The sequence below is a fragment of the Aedes aegypti genome, chromosome 1, assembly GCF_002204515.2.
Source record: "Aedes aegypti strain LVP_AGWG chromosome 1, AaegL5.0 Primary Assembly, whole genome shotgun sequence".
In the NCBI taxonomy this organism is placed as follows: domain Eukaryota; kingdom Metazoa; phylum Arthropoda; class Insecta; order Diptera; family Culicidae; genus Aedes; species Aedes aegypti.
The window spans coordinates 135422292-135439330 of record NC_035107.1 but is presented as its reverse complement, the minus strand read 5'-3'; the positions used below and the strand labels follow the sequence as shown (position 1 = coordinate 135439330).

Genomic DNA, 17039 nt, shown 5'->3' with positions numbered 1-17039 from the left:
AACTCATACTCAAACAACAGAAATATTGACTGGTGTTGTACCACTTAAAATTCGATTTCAAGAACTGAATTGTAAATTTTTGATGAATTGTTTATCAAATAATCATCCAATTATCAATATTTTGAAGTCCTTATTCGAGATTAACCCAACGAGCAAAATATTGGAATCTTACATTCATTGCTCATCTGAAAATATTGTACCAATTTCATATAATAGTTTTTATAATTTTGAAATTAATATTCACACTTTTCAACCTTTGATTGATTTTTCTCTATTCCATGAACTGAAACAAATTCCAAACCATCTTTATTCTTCTTTTGCCAATATTTTATTTATGCGTAAATTTGATGGAATTACTTCTTCACAATTTTATTTCACTGATGGATCTTTAGCTCAAGGTATCGCGGGTTTTGGAGTATACAATGAATTTTTGGCTCATTTTTTCAAATTAAAATCTCCTTGCTCCATATTCATTGCAGAATTGATTGCATTATACTTTACCTGTAACTTGATAAAGGATTGCCCACCAAATGTTTACATTGTATGTTCTGATAGCTTGAGTTGTCTTCGTGCTTTGAGTTCCATCTCTTTCAATTTCAAAACTCATCATATTTTATTCATGATGAAAAAAATATTATTCAATTTGCATAGTCAAGGATTTATCATTAAATTTGTGTGGATTCCTGCTCATTGTAGAATATACGGTAATGAGCAGGCTGATTCATTGGCTAAACTTGGTGTTGATCGGGGTATAACTTATGATCGTGATATTTTTCCTTCTGAACATTATACTAAATTAAAAATACATTCCCTTGATAATTAGCAAACTTGCTGGAACTCCAGTAATAAAGGAAGATGGTGTCATTCAATTTGTCCAAAAGTCAATCATTTTCCTTGGTTTAGAAATATACCAGGATCCAGAAATTTTATTTGTACATTTTCGCGATTGATTTCAAATCATTATATTTGTAACAATCATTTATATCGTATCAATATTGTAGATTCAAATTTATGTGAATGTGGTGAATCTTATGAAGACATTGATCATATTGTACTTCAATGTTCTAGGTTCATTCTACCGAGAAATAAACTATTTAATAATATAATAAATTATGGTCATCCAATTCCTGTATCTATTCGGGATATACTGGGTACAAGATGTTATCATATACTTAAACTCTTATTTGGTTTTTTGAATGAAATCTCATATATTGCTTGATACTCGTGCTTTGTGTGTGTTTTTTTATTTTTATTTTCAGATATGAAGATGGATTCTTTTTTGGCAGACCCCCTACCTCATCCTGTTTTGGAAGTCAACTCATACTTCATTTAACAATGGATTCATGTTGCAGTTTGTGGCTCTGCTATGGTCATATTTTTGCCGTATGAGCCTTTAGTTTTAAGTTCATGTTTAACTTGTTTTGTAATGTTGTATGAAAAGATGAAGAGGTTTTGTGCCTCTTTGAGAAAGATTTCGGTACGAAATCACTCAAAGGGGTTTTTCCCTCTTCCAAAATTTTTGTTAAAATAAATAAATAAATAAATAAATAATAAGGAACATTGTGTGCCTAACTTGACGCACAAGATTTTCATACAAAAATAAGTCCTGAACCTTAAAAAAATAAATTTCTACATCAATTCATGCATAAAAGAATATTACTAGATGTTGTTGATGATATTGCTGTAAAATACCACAATAATTTAACGAAAATTGATTAACAATATTTAGCACATTCACCAAGGAATGAAAAATTGACGCACTTGTCGGATGCATTTTCAAATAAGTTTTATTTTTTGCCTATTATTAATCAAAAATAAACTTTTTTCAATTGCAATCCTTCAATAACATGTAAATGGAGATTAAGCAATAAATTTTCGAGGGCTAGTCTGAACTAGAATTACTTTATCATAAAATAAATAAGAAAATGCGTCAAGTTTGGACCCGCGTCAAATATGGTACGTTCACGGTATTCAACATTCAATTCTTTAGTTTTGCTTAATGGACTTATTCATCAACCGACAACATGAATTCCATAGTTCTCCACATAAGTTCCTAAAGCTTTCCATTTCAAATTCGTATGCGTCAACCTATGGGTGCTATGGATCATCACCCAACACGGATTCAGTGTGTTTAACTTATGATTATCTTGTGTCATGATCATCATGTTCAAGTTGGTCGATTTGATATCGATGAGCTTTCTGTCGATTTCCGTGTTCCAAATTTGATTCATTGTCGACGACAGTCATCATCATGTTCCAAAGAGAAGAGGCAAATTATGAAGCTGATAGTGTTAGATGAAAATTTGCGGATTCGTTTTTCTTTCTATTAGTGAAGATGTCCGAGTGAATATGAGGAGTTCATTCTAATTTTCTATAAATACAATGCATTACTTCCAGCGTTGGATATAATGTATGGTGTTAGAGAAAAATCGGATTCCACTAACAGATTTTCCTAGCTTTCAGTTTCGAATAAAATGAAATATGCTAATCCAGGGCTTCCCAAATTATGGATTTGCGGCGCCCCGCTTGTTGCTGACTCACTTGTTTGAAAAAAAAAAACGTTCAAGTGAGCTTGCGACAAGCAGAGGAGCCTCGAATCCATATTTTGGGGAGCAAGATTTCTTCTAACAAATTCCTTCTTTCAGTCTCATGACATTCATGTTCTATCACACATGACTATCTAAAGCCACTACATTTCGAATTCAATAAGCAAATCAGTTGGTTTTCATGATTTAATATTTAGACATTCATGTTTGTTTCTCATGACAACCTAATGTTGATACACATGTTATTATGCCGTGAAGTCAATGACGAAATCCATATGGCTATCACACTCAAGTCATGTGGTTTTCCTCATTGCGCAAATATATAAGTAAACACACGACCTTGGCGTGTAGATTTTTCTCAGTGCTGCAAGCATTTACCTGGTATATGGTTCGCATTTAAGCTTTTCAAACAGCCTGTCTCGTTAAATGTTATATACTGGTTTGTGCTGTAAAAAGTATGATCGAGATGCCAGTAAAAAAATGGAACGTCTTTACGTAAAGTTCTGTTTATATCCTTGACATCTTTTTTAAGGTAAATAAATCATTAAAATGCTGTAACACAAAAAAATTGTGATAATCAATATTTAAAAAACTATTTAACAGGCAATAACAATCGAAATAAAACATCAAATCGAGTAACAGTCTTTTCAAAGGTAAATGTTTTGTAGTATAGACGGAATTCTAAGAAAACACATTTTATTCCTTCACGGCAGATTCAAGATTCATCTTCCGGAGGGCAAATGCAATTGAACAATACATTGGTTCCTTGGAAGAGATTTAACATACCAGCGAAAGTGTCTCTCATGCCAGGCTATGGCACAAACATGTTTTTTATTATATAATTATGTAAATATGTATGTTCATTTGGTATTAAAATATTTAAAAAAAAACAATAAAACTTAAATATATAGTAAAAGCACATTGTTATTAATATCTGAAACACACAATTAAGGCTAAGTAGCCTATCGTTCGTTTTGGCAACAATGATGACTTTTCAGCTTGCATTTCAAAGTGATAAAACTCAGTCTTGATAGTTTATATTGACTTGAAAAAGTATCACTGTAAGCGTTAACATGCATAAAGTATGCTGATACTTTTTCAGCTGTGGCAGTGCAAAACCAATTGATTTTCTTTGATTCGAAATCGTGAGATGAATTAGTAACAATCATCATCGACGCGTACAAATTTCAATGACGGCCTACTTCGCCTTAAATTATTTGTTAAAATAATAAAACGAACATTATTTGCATATAATAAATCCGTCGGGCTTTATTTGAATATATTGTAGATTCATATAAAATCTGTACACATCTTTCTTCTGCAAAAATTGTATGGATTGCATATAAAACTATCATGCTTCTCGCATAACTTCTGATCTCGCCCTAAAAGCCATTGGTAACCATGTGTGTAGCTCGTTGTTTCTGAGCATTTGAATGGATTTTCATGTTATTTAACAACGCTATGGTAAAGAAAAGATCATTATCTAACTGCCCGTGATGTTGATTTGGATGGTTATTCTATCTTTTGCTCAGAAACAACGAGCTACACACGTGGCTACCAATGGCTTTTAGGGCGTTATCTCAGAGTATGCGAGAAATATATGCGTTACATATAGCGTTCACTATCAGAGTTAGCTCAGTGTATCATGTAATTCCGATCTAGATATATTATTCAATAGCTAATTTACCACAATTACACTAGGCCTTAAGAAAACTTAAAATATCAATTTCAGATAATAATTTTCAAACATTTAGTGTGATTTAGAAAACTTTAGGAACAGTATGCAATGATTATTTTATTTATGATAATATTTACTTGCATGAAAATAGATACCGTCTCTAAATTTTTTTTAGTAAAATGAGACCTGTTACCAACCCTGACACTATGTCCTACTTTCCCCTATATATGTATCCTGGAATGAAATTCTGGAGAACCGGACATTTGGGGAAAAGAGATTCTAGGGTACGTTATAGAATCGACCCACACCCCAGATACTCACATTCTTCAGCAGGGCATTCAAGATCAACTCCAGTTGCTGTTTGGTCACGTTCACCGGCAGATCCAAAGGGGGACCGGCTTCAACTCCCACATCCGACACAAACCGAGCCTGGATGGTATGTGTCTGTGGAGTAGCTTCCTCGCCATCTATCTCCATGGTGTCAGCTGGACCTAAGATCGGTCGTATTACGGTAAAATCCTTTAATTTTGATTTACCACACCGAAATCGCGCGTATCTCACTAGCGTAAATAAAAACACGTGTGTAGATCCGAAACGAACCGAGCGAACAACTTCAAAGCGATTTGTTTTGACAAAAAACCGAGGGGTTCTCCAATGGATGCCGATTACTGACACATTCTATGCGATGTTCCCCTGTATCGATATCCCCCAATGCTACGTTTTGTACGTCAGTCGTCCGCATCGATAAACAAAAAGTTTTTGATTTTCTGCGGTGTCTGCATCTCAATTTAGTGCGGGCTTAATTTTTACAAATTGCAGTGTTTTACCGGCTAAATATGGCCTTTTCCGCATCAGGGCAGGTTTGCCGCTTTTGCGGCGGACAGAACGACGTAATTGCTGACCTGATCGAAACCGGACTGGGCGAGAAACTGGCGAAATATTTTCCGCTGAAGGTGAGAAAAATGAGCTTCTTGGTGTTTATTGGTACCTCTTGCGCCTACACAGTAAAAAAAATGATGTCTATTGATTGATTCTATCCTTTCGCTTAGATGTTAATCTGATAGATTGTGTTTTAGTTCAATTAGATATTTAAAAGTAATCATTAGATCGCAATATTCTGGATTAGAGATCGATCATTAAGTATGTCATGGTTCAACCAATTTCTTAGAAGGTTCCATGTAAAGTGTAACACAGGCGGGAGGATCAGGGTGATATCATGTCTCTTTAAAAAAAATTATCACTATTTTGAAGCAAGTGTCTAAAAAGTCTTCATTTTCAATGGAAGTAGTTCCTTTTTCAATATTTTCCTTCTCATTGCCAGGACTGGTAGAGGGTCGCTTTTTAGAGTCTAGTTTTGATGGATGGTCTCTGAAGTCTAAAGACCTTCAGAGACTCTTACGCCAGTATCCAACTGATTCTTTAAGATTTTCTACTCAGAATCTTTAAGGAAAAGCTTCGGGAATTATCGTAGTGTTTTTCCCAGAGATTTCATAAAGGAATTCAGAAATTCTTCTAGAGATTTATCTACCAATTGTCCCAGAAATGCTTAAGTGGTTTTTCAAATGATGCTTACAAAAAGTTCTGCAGAATTTGCTGCAGAAAATCCTTGAGCACTCCAACGCTACTACCTCCAGTAATTTTCTCAGGGCTAATTTTGAATCTTTTTAAAGATAAACTGGGATTTTTGAACAAAAAAAATTTTGAATTAATTTCTTTTAAAACTGGAGTAAATTTTTGTGAATTTTCTTGGAAGAACTTCTGTAGGCATCTTTGGAGGATCTAAGAGTAACAACTAGAGGATTAGTTGATTAGTGGATCCTCCAAATATGTTTGTACTAATCGTTCTATTTTAGTAACGGTTGCTGTATTGCTCAAAATGTTCCTCGAGGGGATTATTCGAGGAAATCTGTTAAGAACTTTTCCAAAACTCCATCTGTGATTTCATCATTTCTCTAGATTTTTTTCTAAGGAATTCTCCAGCATTTTATGCAATTCTCCATACTTTTTAACACTACAGCATTTTTCTCACGAAATCAACCAATCATCGCTGCATACATTTCTTTAGCGATTTCGTCCTATAATTTTCAAAGTTTTCTCTCTGAAAATCCTACGAAATATTATCCAGATATTCGATTGTTTCTTCCATAAATTATCTTAGTAAGTTATCTTCTTCTTCTTGGCATTACGTCCTCATTGGGACTGTGCCAGCTTCTCAGCTTAGTGTTCAATGAGCACTTTCACAGTTATTAATTGAGAGCTTTGTTTGCCAAAGTTGCCATTTTCGCATTTGTATAGCGTGTGGCAAGTACGATTATACTCTATGTCCAGGGAAGTCAGGGAAATTTCCATTACGAAAAGATCATGGACCGACCGGGAATCGAACCCAGACACCTTCAGCATGGCTTTACTTTGTAGCCGCGGACTCTAACCACTCGGCTAAGGAAGTGTGTAAGTTATCTAGATAATAAATCTTTTGTGTAATTTTTAAGTGAATGAAAATCGAAATTTATCAAAAGAAATCTTCTCAAATTTTCTAAAGAGTTCCATAGTTTTTTCAGAAATTCTTATTCATCAAGGGTGACTTTAGAACTTCATCAGAGATTCCTTAAGACTATTTAACTATTTGAAAGAATTATAGGAATCTCTTGAGTAATTCCTGAACGTATCCTTAGAGAAAATCCCATTTGAATTCGGTATTTCTAAAGGAACCATTTAGAGTGAAATCCTAAAAAAAACCTCAAAGGCATCTCTGAAAAAGTTTGTGGTTCGATTTTTGCAGATGTTCTACGGGAGTCTTGCGAGAACATCCTCTAAAGAAGTCAACGAAAGAATCACCAAATAAACATCCGGAGGACTTAGCACTTTTTTTTGAAAAATATCTGAGAATCTTTGGAGGAATTTCTGAGGTGATTCCTGGTTGTATTTTGAGGTTTCCTAAACAAAATTGTTGGATTGTTGAAAATCTTGAGGGAATTCCATAGGATAGTAATTACTATAATCCAAAAATGTTTTCGTCCCAGCAGTTGACGAAAAAGGATGCCAATTTGGAAGACTTGTCTTTCATTAGAATACATTTGAGTAGAAGGGAAAATATATGAGACTTTTTATAATTTGTAAGTTATTCGGAAGATATGGATTTATTTAGAAATCTCTTTTGGAAAATAAAAAGATCAATGCAGATGTTCAATTTTGTCTTTTCATGTGTTTTCGATGACAAACAGCTAGAAATATTCAAAAATTTAGATCAAAATTGTTGTTGCACGTTACCCCACAAGGGTAGTCAAACAAGTTTTTGAATTTGTATAGTGTATAAGCATAAAATTATCAAAACTTTTATATTGTCAACTTGTACACTACTAAATACTGTAACTGATAGCAAATGCCTCGAATGACATAATTCTTCCGTTTATGTGGTACGAAAACGTTTTTCAACATTAATTTTATACAATCCAACTTGTAATATAATTTTCAACTCCAGCAAACCAACCAAAACAGAAACAATACCCTAACCCTCGCCCAAATCTTCTGTTGTATGCATAAAGTCAATTAATGGCGGAATAATTTACTCAATGCTGAACCAAACGACAATTCGGTTACATGTCGAAATGTTGCATGTTTCACCCCTGTTGCAAGTTACCCCGTTTGACGGTACTCTCTGTACCCAGCGAAGTCGAGGGAATTTCCATTACGAAAAGATCCTGGACCGACCGGGAATCGAACCCAGACACCTTCATCATGGCTTTGCTTGGTAGCCGCGGGCTCGAACCACTCGGATAAGGAAGGTGACTTTACTGAAATGTCTCGAGGATGTATTATAGGATTCGTTTACAATTTTTTTATATAATTTTGCCTAATTTAACATGTATTTTTTGGAATTTCTTACGAAACTAACATAATTCTTCCAAAAACGTTTGACAAAACTTCAATTCTTTCTAAACAATGTCTGCAAATATTTCTTCAAAGGGTTTTGAGAAATTTGGTAGCTACAGTAATTCTCCCTCGATTTTTTCCAGGGATATTTCCCGGAATATTTTTATAAATTCGTCCTGCTGCTTCATAAGAAAAACTTCAGTTGTTTTGAATTTAAAATTTGATGTTGTTTTATCATGATTTAACTTTCTTTCTGAAGACTTTTAATTAATCTCTTCTGACTGGAAAAAGTTACTGTTTTTAACGATTTGTCCATACTTTCAGTTCGACACTGCTGATCTTCTGCCAAAAATGGCATGTGCCGAATGTGCCAGCACGATCCAACAGATGGAGGGCTTCGTGCTCAAGGCGCAGGAAGTAGAACGAGATTTGCTTGAGCGGACAAGCCGACCAGCGACCAACAATGTAGTGACTCCTTCGGAAATTCGTTCTCTAGCCCAAAAAATGACTACACAAAAGTCGACTCCAAAAGCAGCTTCGGTAAACGAAGTACTTCGGAAGCTTAACACCTCATCCATCGTGATTAAAAAGGTCGATAAAACATTGATTAAAAAAGAACCACCTCCGGTTAGAAGTAAACCGCGGCTCTACGATGATGAACCGCTTCTTAAAATGAAAGTCGAAGTTCTTGACGAGGAACTCGACCATCTAACGGCTAACGATTTGGTTCACTACGATGATACAGACGATGATGATGACGAGGGAGAAGTGCTGGCACGGAAGAGTTTCCGCAACATCGAATCGGTCAACATCAAGGAAATGCATTCAACTGATGAGGACAGCCAAGATATTTATCCCGAAGAACGGCTGGAAATCGAGATGAGTCCGGAAGAAGCACAGGATAATCGCCGACCGCAGAGAGAGGTAAGTTCATCAAAATAGACTGTCGAGGAAAAGTTTGGGATCACAAAAATAAAACATAAACATACTCTAACAATCCCTCCATAAATTAAAAAAAAAAGAGTAGGGACCCTTTGAATAGTTCGCGAATGGTTCTTTTTAAAGAATAAGAGCATTGATTTAAAAATTTGGTCGATCCAATGCTGAGAAAATTAGCTATGTTTAACTGAAACTTTCGAAATGCAGTGGATTAGTTTGATTAATCTTAATTCGTAAGTATCTTGACCATTATTAATTTTTGTAACTTATTTTTGGTCAAAATACCTACAAATTAAGATTAATCAAGTTTCAGTTAAAAGTATAATCACAGTGATGTGATTAATCATTTTATACAATTATTCCATCCAACATACACGAATGCCACTCATATATGTGGTAAACCGTCTTCAATAAAACATATCAATAATAATTCCAACTAAATTAAACACAACTTTCAGGTCGCTAGACAGCGTAAACGATCTCCGGTGAAGCCCAAGCCTAAACGTCTTTCTGGTGCGAAAAGTGTCGTCATCAATTTGACGGATCCGTGCAACTACGTCTGCGTGACGTGTAAAGGGAAATTCAGTAGTTTTGAAGAACTGCAAGCCCACATCGACGAGAGCATAGCATGTAAGAAGGTCAACAGCACGTGCGACCAGTGCGGAAAGGTTTGCGATACGCGAAGAGCTTTGTATCAGCACAAACTGACGCACCAGCCCAAGCCTCAGTTGATTTGCGACCAGTGTGGGAAGTCCTACACTAATTCGTTCAACTTGGAAAATCACAAAAGTCAAGTGCACGGTGAGGAGTTTGAGGAGCTGGGCTACGTGTATAAGTGCTGTGAACAAACATTCCCAACTCGTCGTGAGCTTAACGAGCACATTAAAACACATAGTAAAATTTTAAATCTCCTGTGCGATACATGTGGTAAATCATTTACCTCCCATAAGGCGCTTCGATCACACGCGCAAGGCCATTTGAACATTAGGCCATACTCGTGTGATTTGTGCGACAAAGCGTTCCGCACCAAATTGCTGCTAGTTCAGCATTCGCATGTTCACACTGGAATTAAGGTTCGTATATTTAGAAATCTATCGCTTGTAATCTTTGAAACATAAGCTATTATAATAATTTCAGGCTTTCAATTGCGACGTGTGCGACAAAGCTTTTGCCAAGAAGGATTCTCTCCGGAAGCATTACAAAATCCACTCGGATGCGCCCGTCGCCTGGTCGTCAACTGGAGAGAAGATTTCGGTCAAGCCCATAGACCAACTGCAAGAGGAACATTTGCAGTCAACACATCCATATGTGGGCTACGTCGCCGAGATGCAAACGCCCATTTGAAATGTTTAGAAGGTAAGTAATTTTGCTGTCCATTGCCTAGAGTCAACTGGATAACTTATAAGTGTAGCTCATAAAACAATAACTAAGAAAGGTTCTGTTAGCTTTTTTTCGGATGACATCCTTGGCAGCATATTCGACGGTGGGGATTGCTTATCAAACCTTCCGGTCCGCCTCATAGTTACGTACTATTTGGTGCTGGGTGTAGTTCTTGTTTTTCCAGCTGTATTGAAAAGCATGAGCCATAGTCTTTGGCATACAATCGGGTCTTTCTTTAGCAGAAAAGAACCGAAATGTCTATCGACGACCGGTGATTGCTAGCAGATATAGTGGAGAGCTTGTCTTGATACGTTCATCGCTTCAAGCTAGTTGAAAAACTGAATACACTGATTGCCTGTCGATCAGAGCCGAACTAGGCATAGATCGTCTACATACATCTGAATCTACATGTCTCCGATGTATTACATCGTTCCAGGTGGGAGTTATCTGATATGTGAATATGGTACCATAACAGAATTTTCCATTTGAACGAAGTGATAAATCATAATATTCCGCAAACTGTATCACACATCTACAGAATGTATTGCGTGAAGTTAAGACACAGCAGAGTATTGGGTACATAGGACCAAGTCCCTGCCGGGTGGCGCGAAACTGATGAGCGATAGACAATAGAATCAACAACACTGCCATAAGGGATAGTAAGCATGTGACTATTGTCGAAACTATGATTAGGAGGCAAATCAACATCCCAAGATCAAATTTTTGTTACAACCCAATGTAGGTATTATTAAATTAGGCTGTAGAAAATGATAAATATCTGATCACTTAGGAACCTTGCAACAGGTAATAAATGCCCGTAGTCTGTTTTATTCGAATACACATGTATAAATTGTTAAAATTGCCGAATCATACGCGGAATTTATTAAACGGATCATGAAATTAGGACTGAAATCATAATGATGATAGATTATCAACTTTCCTTTCGTCTTGCTATTTGTTACCGTTAGAATCACCAAACTGATTGGTTTCCCACTACTTACACCAATACAACAGCACGAAAACTGAAGTATTATAATCGCGCGTTGGAACTTTCAATATCCATATATTACATCAATAGTGAATTCTTGTATGTAGCCAGTATAAATAACAGAATCATCAACTTCTTGAACATTCTTCAACTGAAAACAGGATGCTTGTTTTATCAAACATGCTCAATCTGCACCTAAAATCTCGGATCCAAATAGTTTTCTAAATAAAAATTGTATCTAAATAAAACGTGTAGGCCAACAAAACATAATTGAGTAGGAGTTTACAAGTTACTTAGCACATGAAAAGCAGTTTAAATTAATCTATTACTAGACCAACACTAATGCTCACATTTTTATATTCTCATTTCATCATGGTCCTCATTGCTCGAGCGGAGACGAACACCCTGGAGATGGAAAAATCGACAGCGCTACGATAAGGAAACGTAACAGATGAGAAACTATCGATACATTTATCAATTATAAAACCCCGTTTTAATGTTAACACTTTGTTTCTGTTTTTTCTGTTTTTTTTCGTTTCAGCAATCAAATAACCGAACCAACTCTACTATCTTCTCGTTTCTTCTTCGTTATACTTATAGTCCTTCTGGCACTGAACCGAGTGGTGCGCCTTCCGCTTTCTTACTGGTGCTGTTTTTCCTGTACATTTGGCATAGTGTCGGAGGTGGTGTACTGTATTTGCTATACAACGCACTACTTTCGATATTGTGCTTGGCGTGTGGGGAAGCAGTACTAGTGGTGAAGCGGAGGGCGCCATTCGGTTTAGTGCCAGAGGGACTAAATCTATTTAATGTATCTGAAGCTTGTGGGACCGCTTTAATTCCGGCGCCTGCTTGTGGAAGATCCCGGTTGTGCTAAACGGTTATAGGACATGTTAACGGGGAGGCTTGGTAGGTCCTCACCCAGCCCGTGTCTAGATGGGCGGATAATTGTCTGCCAGGGTGTGGATTGAGCAATTACAATTACAATTACATCCTTGGCAGCATATTCGACAGATGTTCGACACATCAACGGACAACCGAACTAGTCGATATATTGCTTCACAAGATTGAGATTCATGAGTACAAATCTGAAGAATCAAACAAACCATGCATAGTACTGTATGATGCTCTAGATTAGCACTTATGAAAATATAGGTTCTAGCTTCGATAAATCTTCACCCTAATGCACACATTCGTAAGTGGTACTGTAACAGTCCTAGACCGCTGTATTTAGGGTTGTCTCCTTTCAATCCAAAGTACGAAAGTCAGCGACAGAGAAAGGATAATTTTTCATTCTTGAACAAGGTTGACGAATCCTTAAATATTCGAAAGTTGTTCTGGTCATGTCCTTACGTGAGGAATGGGAAAGAATGATTAATCGAACACCTTCCTCAGTATTTATGAAAAATGCAGAGAACTCTACGACCTCTCGTGGGTGTTACGTTCTTCTTCTTCTTGGCATTAACGTCCTCACTGGGACAGAGCCTGCTTCTCAGCTTAGTATTCTTATGAGCACTTCCACAGTTATTGACTGAGAGCTCTTTGCCAAAGTTGCCATTTTCGCATTCGTATATCGTGTGGCAGGTACGATGATACACTATGCCCAGGGGAATCAAGGAAATTTCCATTACGAAAAGATCCTGGACTGACCGGGATTCGAACCCAGACACCTTCAGCATGACTTTGCTTTGTAGCCGCGGACTCTAACGACTCGGCTTCGGAAGGCAAAAAAGTGAAGTGTTAAAGTTCAATTAATAGTTTTAAGGAAGGTCGTTATGTGGTGTTACGTTATATTGTGGAAAGTTAAAGGGAAAGGTAATACGATAGGTTTAATTAGTAAACGCACCGACACCTGTATCTGGAGCCGCAGCTATTCAGCAAGACCAAGCTGAGTGTTGTGGGTTCGAACCCCATCGGGTTGGAAATTTTCTTGACTTCCTAGAACTAGAGTATCTTCATACCTGCCACATGATGTACGTATGAAAAAATTGCATTGGCAAAAAAAGAAGCAGGCTCGGGACGTAAAGCAGGACTACGAGAAAGCCAAGGAACAACTTGGCAAGGTAGAAAGCAAAAGAGACACTAAGTCGTGTCAGACCGAAGAGTTTTCCTTGACAAGAAACGCGAATATATCTATTCACTATGCGATGCGAAAGAGGGAACCTTCCGAGGATTAATACGTGGCGAAAAGACGTATGGCTGCTAAGGGAGCCGTCCTTTAGAGCGGAAAAGCTGCCACGAGCCAAGCTCCGCGATCAAGACGACATGGCAACAGTGGAGAGGCCAACACCAATCCTAAGGCCAAGAAAGCCAAGAAAAAAGAGCCACGGTATAGCCCGAACCAGGCAGTGCATCCACAGGAACCACAGGTGCAAGGCAACAAACCCGTGGATTCGAGTCGAAAATAAGAAAGAAAGGAAAAAACCGAAAACGGAGCCCAAGGAGAATGCTAAACAGAAAACATCGAAACGTAGGAATTTAGGCGAGGCCCTCGTTATCAAACCGGAGGAAGCGAAATACACCGAGGTTCTGAAGGCGTTGCGAAGCACGGAGAAGTTATCGCAATTGGGCGCAGATGTGCGGAGTATAAGGCGGACTAGGATTGGTGAAATGATCCTAGTCTTAGAAAAGCGTCAAGCAAAACAGTGCAGTCTATAAGCTACTGGCACAAAAAGTACTTGGCGACGAGGTTGATGTAAGATCCCTGATTGCAGCAGCGACTCTCCAGTGTAAACATTTGGACGAGGTCACCGATGCAGCGGAGGTCTCGGCTGCCCTCAAAGAGAAGTGTGACATCGACGTAGTCAGTAACGCCATCCTCTTTAGAAAGGAACCCGCAGGGCACCCAGATGGCGGCAATCAGGCTGCCGGTTGCAGAGGCCAACAAAGCGAAGAACTTGGGCATACTCATGGTAGGCTGTTCAGTTTGCCGGTTGAGCATACAACTCCTGATGTTTGCTTCAAGTGTTTCGGGAAGAACCATAAGTCGTGGAATTGCAATGGTCCCGACAGAAGTGAGATGTGCATAAAATGCGGCACCGAAAGCCATAGGGCAAGCTATTGTAAGCAAATCGCTAAATGCCTAATATGTGTCGACAGAGCAGACAACGGACACTTAACGGGCGGACCCAAATGTCCGGGCACAAGCGGAGTATCAAAGCAGCTTAAACGGAAGTAACACAGTTAAATTTAAACCACTGTGATACAGCCCAGCAGCTGCTTTGGCAGTCAGTCTAGGAAATCAAGACTGACGTGGTGTTACTATCGGACTAATACCGCATATTAGCCAACAACGGGAACTCGGTGGCGGATAGATCTCAAAATCTAGCAGCTATAGGGACGACAGGACGATACCCAATCCCAGAAGTAGTCTCTATTTCAAATGACGGTTTTGCGATAGCAAAAATCAAAGGCGTGTTCTATTGCAGTTGTTACGCGCCCCCAAGGTGGTCGATTGAGGAATTTTCCCACATGGTCGACAGGATGATAGTCGAACTAGCTAATCGGCAGCCAGTAGTGATAGCTGGCGACTTTAATGCATGGGCAGTGGAGTGGGGTTGCCGCTGCACAATCAAAGAGGTCAGCTATTGTTGGAACCCCTGGTCGCATTGAATGTAGTGCTGACAAATGTGGGTACAGTGAGAACCTTCTGCAGAAATGATGCAGAATCGATTATCGATGTGACGTTTTGTAGTCCTAACCTTTTAGGTACCATGAATTGGCGCGTTAATGACGGTTATACTCAAAGCGATCATCAATCGATTAATAATATAATTATTAATAATAATAGTATAATACCAGGCGGGTGGAAGGCAGCGCGATGTAACTCGACCCAAGCCCGAGGATGGAAAAAGCGCGCTTCGACGGTAAAGTATTCACTGAAGCCCTGAGGCGCGAACGGAACACTCTGGACCTAAATGGTGAAGAGCTAGTTGCTGTGATATCACGAGCGTGTGATGCTTCCATGCCGAGAAAAGCCCCTCCTAGAGAGAACAAGCCGCCGGTGTACTGGTGGTGCGAATCAATTACAAATCTTCGAGCAATCTGCCTTCGGGCTAGACGAAGAATGCAACGCGCACACACAGAAGCACACAGAGAAGAACGCAGTGCAGCATTCAGAGAGGCAAAGTTGGTTCTCGAAAAGGAAATCAAGACTCGAAAACGGGCATGCTTTGATAGTATATGCCAGAGTGCCAACTCGTGTCCATGGGGTGACGCCAAAGACCAAAAATGCTATGGCGCTTCAAGAGAAGTTGTCCGAGCTGCTGTGATCGATAATCGATATATTCTTCCCGCATCAATCCACAAACCCATGGCCCCCTGTGCCGTATACGGCAAATGAAGGAAAAGAAGTGGCGAGGGATACGAACGGAAACCAGTCAGAAGCCGTGAAATCATTCGCGTCAAATAACGCACCGTGACCCGATGGTATTCCGAATGTTGCTCTAAAAGCAGCAGTTAATGCGGATGTTCAGAACCGCGAGGCAACGCTGCATAGATCATTGAAATCTCCCGGATGTATGGAAGCGACATAAATTGGTGCTACTACCAAAGGCGGGGAAACCACCAGTTATAGACCTATCTGTCTACAAGATACGACAGGCGAGCTGTTGAAGAGGTTCATCTTCAACAGACTAGTATACGGAAGATGCGGACAGCCTGTCCAACAACCAGTTTGGATTCAAGAAAGGTAAATCTACTCTGGAGGTATAGGAAGGGGCGTCCGTTACTGCGCGGTTACTCTGGATGTGAAGCATGCGTTCAACAGCGCAAGCACACAGAGGAGGAGCAGAAAAACGTTCGAATTACCGCGGTAGTTTCTCAAGGTTTAATCCTGGGCCTGATGTTATGGAATGCGATGTACTGAGGCTGCCCCTTCCAACGCGTTTTAAGATTGTTGGCTTCGCCGACCATATCACCCTAGTGGTCTATGGCAAATCGATGGAGGAAGTAGAGTTGACAGCAGCGCACTCTATTTTTATAGATGAGGAAGGATGAAGTCTAGGAAACTAGATTTGTTGGTGGTCAACAACCGCAAGTCTTCGATAGCCATACTTAGCATGTAAAAGGGCATCTACGGCTATAGCGGCGCTTTCGAGAATGAAGTCTAACAGCTTTACTGTAATTGCCAGCAAATGCGGCGCTATCCATACTGAGATATCGAGGACCAATCTAGACAAAAGCGCTTAGAACGAGCAGAAACCTAAAGCGCTTGGGAAGCACGTTATAGCATCATGTGTTTAAGAGCAGCAAGCGCATACCGAACGGTATCTAAAGAGGCCGTGTGCATCACAGCCGGGATGACGCCCATCGGGCTCATCGTCAAGGAAGATGTACAACGTTTCAACCAAAGAGGTGCCAGAGGAGTGCGCAACGCGTGTAAAGAGATGGACTCATCGGCTTATACCAAATGTGTCAGATTGGTATGAAAGAAACCATGAGGAAGTGAACTTCCACCTGACGCAGTTTCTGTTAGGACATGGTTGTCATCTAGGGGCGGGACAGCTTTTGCTTTCGAGCAAGCTCTTGAGCGAGATACGGAGTAACTCTGAGCAACTCTCGTTGCTTGATTTCAAGCTCGCATAGCAACCCGTGTAGTAACCTGACGTTAGTGTGTTGAAAACAATGTCATTCCTGA

General features: G+C 39.0%; 2 protein-coding genes across 3 annotated transcripts in view; one reads left to right on the top strand and one right to left on the bottom strand.

The window, feature by feature from the left end:
- LOC5564060 (protein Notchless) overlaps window positions 1-4852 on the bottom strand; it is a 35278-nt gene extending 30426 nt beyond the window's left edge. Inside the window, exon 1 of the mRNA XM_021848147.1 lies at window positions 4546-4852. Within this exon, the coding sequence (XP_021703839.1) occupies window positions 4546-4701 (156 nt within the window). The 5' untranslated portion in view covers window positions 4702-4852. The remainder of the gene's footprint in view (window positions 1-4545) is intronic.
- Window positions 4853-4962: 110 nt separating this feature from the next.
- Window positions 4963-17039, top strand: part of LOC5564073 (zinc finger protein 2) — a 51794-nt gene continuing 39717 nt past the window's right edge. The window contains exons 1-4 of one of the 2 annotated variants that reach the window (XM_021848134.1): window positions 4963-5177; window positions 8419-9018; window positions 9492-10106; window positions 10171-10389. In XM_021848134.1, coding sequence (XP_021703826.1) covers window positions 5061-5177; window positions 8419-9018; window positions 9492-10106; window positions 10171-10377 — 1539 coding nt within the window. In that variant the 5' untranslated portion in view covers window positions 4963-5060 and the 3' untranslated portion in view covers window positions 10378-10389. Of the gene's footprint in view, window positions 5178-8418; window positions 9019-9491; window positions 10107-10170; window positions 10468-17039 lie in introns of those variants that run through there. The other variant, XM_021848128.1, reaches the window with a different exon arrangement.